Raw genomic sequence first — 8,551 nt, 5'->3', positions numbered from 1 at the left:
GGTGGGGTTGTTTTTGCGGGATTGCAATGGCGAAATTGTGAAGATGGACTGGCAACCTATATGCAGGACATTGGGCATTATACATTGGCATAGTTGGTAGTAGTAGGACGTCCAGCTCCCTACGCGCGTATGCTCATGTTTGAGTAAACCCTATATACATTTATAATCTTTTAGTAAGTGGTTGCGGTACCGACTAGCTAGCTCATATCGTGGGATCTTTTGTTGTGAGAAATAGGATTTCTACAAAGATTGAGAGTGAATGGCCTGTAAAGGTTTTTACATAATCATAAAAAAAAAACGATTGTATTTTTCCTCCTCTAGTTTACTAAAATTATGATTGTTAAATAAAATAAAAAAAAATGTTCTTGATTCCTTCTCTGCACCAATAATTATTACTTTTTTATTTTATAGGTAATATTGAATTTTCAATGAATATTGTACACGATTGTCCTTACATAGCAATATTTGTTGTCCTATGAATTTAAAATGAAAATTTGAATAACTTTTATGTTTTCCTTATTATTTTTATATTTTTTATAGGCAAACTTTTTCAAATTTGCAATTAAACTTCTTGAACCAAAAATTTAGCAAATAACTCCCAACACTTGTGTAGAAAATTCAAATTATACCTTACCATTTATTTCAATTAGAATAAAGAAGTTATATATTCATTTATTTCCATTAGAAAAAAAAAAAAAAAAAAAAAAAGTCTCACAACACATTCTATTTGGTCAGATTATCATTAAATGAATAAATCATTAATATTTTTTGAAAATTCCAATATATACTTATTCTTTTGGATATAATACGTAAAAGTTAAAACCCTCTAAATTAGAAAGAATTTATTTCACATTACTCCCTTGTTTTAGGCGTATTAAGTATTAACTTTATATATATATATATGTATAGAGTATTAGCTTTAAAAACAAGCTAATAATTTCGATTAATCGGGTAAAAGGTTAAAAAAATTCCATAGTTGAAAGGAAGTCGTGCAATTGACCATCCTATACTATTACACAGACGCCCCCGTGTAAGAACCACAAACCTAGGGTTTATTAGCTTTAACGTTCTAATATCTGCCTTTCTAAAATCTACTCGACTCACTCGTTCCCTCCTTTCAATCACTTGCTCTGAGTTTCGATTTTGTGTACCCTTTTGCTGCAATCAAATGGCAAAGAAGCCCAAAAACCCAGACAACAAGGAGAAAGCCAATGGCGATTCTAGCTCTGGTTCAGCTTCAGGTTCGTCCAATATTTTCAAAACCCTCTTTGGGGATGTCCCAGAACAGGGTACCTCCGGTTCGATCTTCTCAGACGACAATCCGTTCAGAAGAAAAGCCAATGGTTCGGTTGGAGATGTCGATAACCCTAGTAGTGCCGATTCTGAAAACCCTAATTTTGTTGAGGTGAAGAAGAGGAAGAGAAGCAAAGAGAAAAAACCCAATTTGGATTCGGGTTCGGCTGATGAAGCTCCGGTGAGTCCTTCGGAGATCAAGAAGTCTAGGAGAGATAAACCTAGAGAGGAAGGAGAAAGGCCTGATTTGGGTTTTGACTTGAAGGAATCATCGAAGAAAAGTAAAGGGGAAAACCCTAATTTGGAATTAGAATCGAAGGAATTGTTGGAGAAAGGCAAGAGCAAAGCCAGAGGGGTGAATTCGGAGATTGAGGTAAAAGATGAGGAGAAAGGGAAGGAGATGAAGAAGCAGAAGAAGAGGAAGAGAGATGAGCTTGAAGAGAAGTATGAGGTGAAGCGATATGGGGTTGTGGCGGAGAAAGATGAAGGTGGAGGAGGAGGATTGGGAGGCAGACTTGTAGGAGAGAAGAGGAAAACAGTGGATAATCCAGAGGACATGTTGGTTTCGAAAGAAGATTTTGATGATGAAGATAAGCTTTTGAGGACTGTGTTTGTTGGGAATTTACCATTGAAGGTGAAGAAGAAGGCTTTGTTGAAGGAATTTAGCCAGTTTGGAGAGGTTGAGTCTGTGAGAATCCGGTCTATTCCGATAATAGATGTGGGTGTTTATAAAATTCACTTTTCTTTTCCCTTTTTTTATTTTTTAATTTTTTTCTTTGGTTTCTTGATGATATTGTGTGTCTTTCATGTTAACAATCTATGCCCTTATTATGTATGTCCAAGCTAATTAATTTTTTCACCTGATTATTTTGCCAGAGCAAAGTTCCGCGAAAGGGTGCTATAATTAAGAAACAAATCAATGATTCTATTGACAGGTATGATGGTAAATCACAGTTGCTTTTCTTTGCTTTTGATTAATCAGAGTTTGTTGGATACTGGGTGCCTACTAGTTGAATTGTCCCCTCTAATTGCCAGAGATGTGCCGTATTGATTTTTTAAAATTTCTTTAGTTTGTGTAATAATATGTCTGTGTTCCGATTATGGCTTTTATTAATATCAGATGTAAACTTTTCTAAGTTACTAATTTATTAATCTTCTGCGTGCTTTTGATATTATGTGTATGCTGGGCCGAAAATTTAGAGTTCTGTTTCACTTGTTACTATACTAATATAGCCAACCCTTTGAAATTCTGGCAAAAATTAATAATCTTGTATTTTTTTTTGAGAAATATAAAATATTAAGTAAAAAAACCATTGCTCAATATTGGTTCTCAACTTCCATGAATTGAGGATGATAGGACTGGATTGGGTACAACCTAACTTTTGGCCAAAATGACTCTTCTTAAACTCATACCAGCAATATCTCTCTTGGCAGCCTGAGTTTTACAATTGCACAAAGTAATGACCCGTTGTTAAATTTTAGATAGTAGAATTGTTAATCATCCTTCACGGAACCAAGTTGGTTCCTCAAAATTTTGTTAATTTTTGGAGATTATTTGACTTATTAGCAACTGTATGGGTTTTTTGTTCTTCATATATCTTTTTCTCATTAGTATTCTGATGAAATTTTTTTGGGGGCTTGCAGTGTTCATGCGTACATTGTTTTCAAAACAGAGCAGTCTGCCCAGGCTTCTTTGGATCATAATATGGCCGTGGTATGTTGGTTTCTGATATTTGGTTATCTGCATGACTCTGGGTGCAAAAATTATATATTTTCTCTATCAGAATATTCAAGTGACAGTGTTATGGATTTTTTTCTTATACTCGTGGATTTAGGTTGGAGGAAATCACATTCGTGTTGACAGAGCATGCCCACCTCGAAAGAAGCTGAAGGGTGAGCAGCCATTACTCTATGATAACAAGAGGACTGTTTTTGTGGGCAACCTCCCATTTGATGTGAAGGTGAATTGCTTGATTATTCTTTATTGTCATAATTATTATTGTTATTCTCATTACTATCTTGTATTTATGTTTTAGGGTCCGATTAATTCATCTTGTTGCCTGTAATAATGCACACATATATATATTTTCAGGATGAAGAACTATATCAGTTGTTTTCTGGTATCAAGGATCTGGAATCCAGCATTGAGGCCATTCGGGTTATCAGAGATCCTAATACGTGTGTTGGAAAGGGCATTGCTTATGTCTTGTTTAAAACAAGGGTATGATCTCAAATTTTACAATGCATATTTATCTTCACCTTTATTGCTTTTAACGTGATCCATAGCTTTGTCTTTTCATTCCCTTATTTTATCTGGTGGGATCTCAATGCTTCATTAACACAGCAGATCTGCTATCCGGATAGTGTCATTCAGAAGGGGCTACCCTTTTCCCCAAAAACTCTGAATTTGTGGATCATAATTTTCTTCCTTTATTTTCCCTATTGAAAGCATTGACAGAATTTATGTATTATTATTATTTATTTGGTAAGCAAGCAACACACACACCCATTTTGTCCCACTTGGGGCTTGAACCCTTGGGCTCCCTTTTGGGGAAGTGGAGGTCATGCCACCACCTAGGCCAATGGCCCTGTGGGGACAAAATTTATATATTAAATATATTGAAATCTTATACTTGTGGAGTATTATTATTATTTTTAATACATAACCTTATAGGCTATAGAGTTTTGAGACAAAAGATCTACAATTATGCATACAGTTAGACTAATGCAAAAAGGAAATGATTAATGTGTCTCTCCCATATGGTAATTTTTATAATCACGTAATTAGGTCAAATATGTTTGTGAGTACCACCAAGGGCTGTAGCCTAGTGGTATATCCTCAACCTGCCAAAGTGAGATGTGAGGGATCAAGTCCCATAGGGGCAAATGGGTATGTGAATTTCTTGACAAGGGGGGGGGGGGGGGGGGGGGGGGGGAGGAAAGAAGCTTGTGAGTTGTGTTTGACTAAAAATTGTATTCATTCCAGAGCTCCAATAACACGTCTACCTTTTAGCTAAGCTATTAATGTAAACAATGTACCATGTTTGATGTCGAATTACCCCTTACCCGTTCTATTTTGCATATGGTCGAGATCCACGTTATAGGCATCATATATCTTTTCCTTTTTCTTTTCCAAAAAAATTACATATTAAAATGTAAAGCCATATAGAGGCCACTGTGCACTGTAATACTGTATATAGGAGCAAAAGAAGATATCCTCTTAGATGCTTAAATCTCCTATGAAATCTATAAAAGAGTGTAACGACTTGGGAAATTTTCTAGAAAACCAGAACTGTAACCTATTTGAAATTTTTTTCTCAACCTTGTGAACCTCTCCACCTAAAAAATCCCCAAAGGAGTGCCAATTCTTGTGATCCCAAATTTGTACTTATATATATGTATCTATGTCTACCTAGACTAGCTTATATATGGAGATTATTGCATGCCTTGAACGGTCCTACTGCTATTAGTGTACATTTAGTCCAATTTAATCTTTTTCTTCCCATTCCCATTCTACTTCCCCCCTTGGGACCCATTGTCCTCGCTGTCTTGACCCTCATTGGGCTTGTGCATGCTCCACCCATTTTTGGTTGGGGATTGGCTCCTCTGTCACGATCCGGCACTGTGTAGATACTCTCCGATTTGCACTCTCCATGCTTACGGTTTTCAAAATACGTCTACACAATAAAAAGGCATCCACACATATAAGTGCCATGAACTTCCCATATCATTACATAACGACCGTTACATTTCATGTTCATTTCACTGCAACCGCATCCGCGTCTTTGATGGGTCCTGATCAAAACTATAGCAGTCTCCATTAATTTTTGTCAGTCACGTTCTTGAGTAAGACGAGACTTCTTTTACTTTATATTTTTTTGCCACATCTTTTTATAAGTAAATAACTGTAAGTAAAGGACAAGCCTATGCATTGTTTATATACTACAGGTTTATTCTCTCAAAACTTCTCACAATTCTTTGAAGTGACAGTGGGTCCAATTGTCAAATTACTTTGAACAATAATTAATTAATTATAGAGCATGACTACGTTTATGCCTCCTAGCAGATATTCTCCCATAAACTTTGCATTTTGTATGGCATTTTAAAATTTGACCTAGGGTTAAATTTTCTTTACCATGGAAGTCTATTAGTAATCTTATCACGTGGAAATCAAGCTACAAAATTAAAAAAAATGCACTTTTTTTTTTTTGATAAGTAAAAGAAGATACTTTTTCCCGAGTTAAGAACTTGAAATGAAAGCTGAAGAAAGTTTAAAACCACAGGCATGAGGATATAGATTTTCTAATGCTTTTACTTTTGAAAATTTATATTCCTAGTATTGAGGTCTTCTGTCTTACTGCTTTCTTTATCATTTTTTATAAAATATCTGGTTTCTACCTGTGTCCCATATGCCCTTTGGCCCCTTTATAAACAAATGGTAGGGATCTAATAATTTATTGTTTTACTGTTTTCTTTATGATGCTTCTGGATGATAGTTGACTGAAACCCTTTTTACTAAAATTCTACTAGTTCAACTAAGGAATTAATTCCTCAAGGCTCAGGCTACATCTTGTCGTTGTGTTGTCTTCATTTTTAGCTGATACAATTGAAACTCGAAGCTTCCATTGAGAATTCTTTTTTCGGCTTGCATGTGCAACCTCTAGACTTGACTCAGTGATAGCATTTATAGGGCAAGTTATTTTAAAAATAACTCATCTGAAGTAGGAGGTTGGGGTCAAATGGATCATATTAGATATTTCTTCTGATCATTTTTGGATTGAGGGGGTTGGAAGAAAAGGAACGGAAGAGGAATAAATTATCTCATATTTTGCATAAAAAACGAGTGAAAGGGAAGGAGGAGGGAGGAGGGTTTTGTAAGTTGTCTAAATAACATTTTTATTATCCTTTCATAATAGAGGGATTTGACAGGAAAGGATAAGGTAGGTAGTGATTTCTCCCTTTGTCCCTATTTTTCATAACAACTGATCCCTGTTTGTCCTTTCTACTCGCATCATGAAACATTCTTCATCCTTTCTTCTCCACTATTTTTCCAAGCAGAAAAGGTTACCACTGTCCAATCACAATGAGGGCTTAGTATTTATTATCCCTTTCTTTCCTTTCTTTTATCTTCTCTCCATTTTCCTCCTATTTATCCAAATACAGTATTAGTTTTCTTATGGTGGAAGATTTGGCTGATCATTCAAATCTACACCGTTTGTTTATGTGCCTTCCTTATGCATTAACTGAACATGAGAGTCTCTTGGGAGATAATCTTATGCTAGTCTATTTTCTTCGTGAGGGCTTTCGGTACCATCTTTGCTTCAAGAATGTCCATTAAAGTGGGAAGAACAAAATTGAGGGGATCAAATTGGAAAAATGAATAGGCATTATTTAGGAAATGTAACCGCCAACCACCTGTTTTACCTGCCAGGTATCGATGAGGGATTATGAAGCAGAAACACTTCAGAAAGGAGTTGCAAGCACTTGTGTGCTTGTCGATACGCGTATCATACTTCATAGATTTATCTTTAACTTAAAAAGATTAACATTCCAAACACGTATATGATACTTCTTAGATACCAGCGGACCATAGTTACAGGCTTGTGCCTACGCCCCAAGAAAGCCTAGGCTTATTAGGGGGTTCAGTTACAGCGCCTCAATCTACTTACTACGGGACAGGGTCATGTCAGGCTCACGCTTTTTAATAGGCTCCAGCCTCAAATAAAGCATACCCTTTATTTTCCAATCATTCGTGTTCACGTTGTTTCTTTTCTTTCTTTCTTCTTCTTCGATATATATATATATATATATATATTTGTGTGTCCATTAATTGACATTCTCCATACCTTATTACGATCATATTGTTTAATCTTGTTAATATTTGACGGCATTCATGAGCTTATGGTTATGTACTTACATTAAACTGTATATAGTTCTTTTGATGAATATTGTTGATAAAATAATATATGTTTAAAATTTACATGATTATATAGCTTTTCTTGTTGCACATTCGTAATGGCATTGGATTTTACTAATGCATATTCGTATTGAAAGGATTTATGCACCTTGATTTGCCTGATGGTGATTTAGTTGAAGTTATACGCAAATTGAAAAGGTGTGTATTTGCCATAAACTTTTAAGGGGATATTAGTGTTGTATATAGAACATGACAAATAATCATTATTTAAGATATTTACATGGAAACACAGACCGGGTGCCAAAAAGTGGCGGAAAAGGGGAGGGAAGAATCTTTCTCCCTTTCTGAATTTTTTGCCACTTAAGATTTGTTTTCTTTTTTATTATTCACGGGTAGACGGTCATCAAGCATTCTGTATTTCTTCCCTTCATCATTTCTACCTTCCTTACCATCCAGTTTGTTTATACCAAACAAAACAGAATTTCTTTGTTTAATTTACACCAAAGCATGGTCTTATTGTCATCTATATATCTGGCATGCAGGATGCTGCAAATGTGGTCATCAAAAAACGTAACTTGAAGCTCCGAGATCGTGATCTGAGACTCTCTCGTGCCCAATCAAATGCTACTCCATCTAAGAGGAAAAGCCCATCATCTGCAGAGACAAATCATTCTCCAGCCAAGAAGTTTGCAGCAGATTCAAGAACTCCGAACAGTAACAATAAAGTCAAAACAAAGGCATCTATCTCTTATCAAGGTGTGAGGGCAAGCAAGTCTGGTGTACAGAAGAAAGTAAGTACCAAAATCGCTGAGCCATCGAAATTGAAATCCAGAATTCAGAAAGGAGACCTGCCGAAAGAGCGAAAGATAAAGAGACCATCTGTTGCTGCCAGAAAGGCAAATGTGCTAAAGGGTGGTGGTGGTGGTGCTTCAAAAGAAGCTGGGAAAAAGCGCAAGCTGGGAAGCCAGACTCCAGAAAGTGCTCGCCCAAACAAGAAAGCTAGGAAATTCAGGTAGGATTTACGCTGCAATAAGTTGCGCAAATCTGGACATGGCTTGGACAAGCGCTTAACTGTATGCTCACAAGACTGTATACTAGCTGCCCACTTCATTTTCAGTTAGTCTTTCATACAATATTTATTCATTGTTTTTCCCAAAGAGAAAAAAAGAAAAGGTCACTGACTATATTATGTAACCAGGAATCTATAATCCGTTGCGTGTGGTAATGGATATTTTTCTCTTGCCGTTTGTGTTAAATTTAAAATGTCATGTTGGAGGGAAGAAGTTCTGCTTGGTGATCAAGGAACCATTTAAACTTGAATATTGCTTGTATAGTCTAAAC

General features: G+C 35.9%; 1 protein-coding gene across 1 annotated transcript; it reads left to right on the top strand.

Moving 5' to 3' along the window:
* Positions 1–1,020: 1,020 nt before the first annotated feature.
* On the top strand, positions 1,021–8,493 carry LOC132303550 (nucleolar protein 12). Its single transcript, XM_059800855.1, has 6 exons — positions 1,021–2,011; positions 2,170–2,228; positions 2,938–3,007; positions 3,129–3,254; positions 3,386–3,514; positions 7,753–8,493. Exons 1-6 carry the CDS (start codon positions 1,169–1,171, stop codon positions 8,224–8,226), a joined length of 1,701 nt encoding a protein of 566 aa, XP_059656838.1. The 5' UTR covers positions 1,021–1,168; the 3' UTR covers positions 8,227–8,493.
* The last annotated feature ends 58 nt before the right edge of the window (positions 8,494–8,551 follow it).

The sequence above is a fragment of the Cornus florida genome, unplaced genomic scaffold, assembly GCF_030987335.1.
Source record: "Cornus florida cultivar Cherokee Brave unplaced genomic scaffold, ASM3098733v1 CherokeeBrave_3.0.0_Hap2_Chr04, whole genome shotgun sequence".
NCBI lineage: Eukaryota > Viridiplantae > Streptophyta > Magnoliopsida > Cornales > Cornaceae > Cornus > Cornus florida.
The sequence above is the reverse complement of the archived record's forward strand: the minus strand, read 5'-3'. Positions and strand labels throughout refer to the sequence as shown.

What these genes read in the sequence shown, in the direction of transcription:
- LOC132303550 (XM_059800855.1), top strand. Translation starts at nt 1,169, where the DNA reads ATGGCAAAGAAGCCCAAAAACCCAGACAACAAGGAGAAAGCCAATGGC. An exon ending in ATCAATGATTCTATTGACAG is followed by an intron (nt 2,229 to 2,937) that starts GTATGATGGTAA and finishes GGGGGCTTGCAG; the next exon opens with TGTTCATGCGTACATTGTTT. An exon ending in ACCTCCCATTTGATGTGAAG is followed by an intron (nt 3,255 to 3,385) that starts GTGAATTGCTTG and finishes ATATATTTTCAG; the next exon opens with GATGAAGAACTATATCAGTT.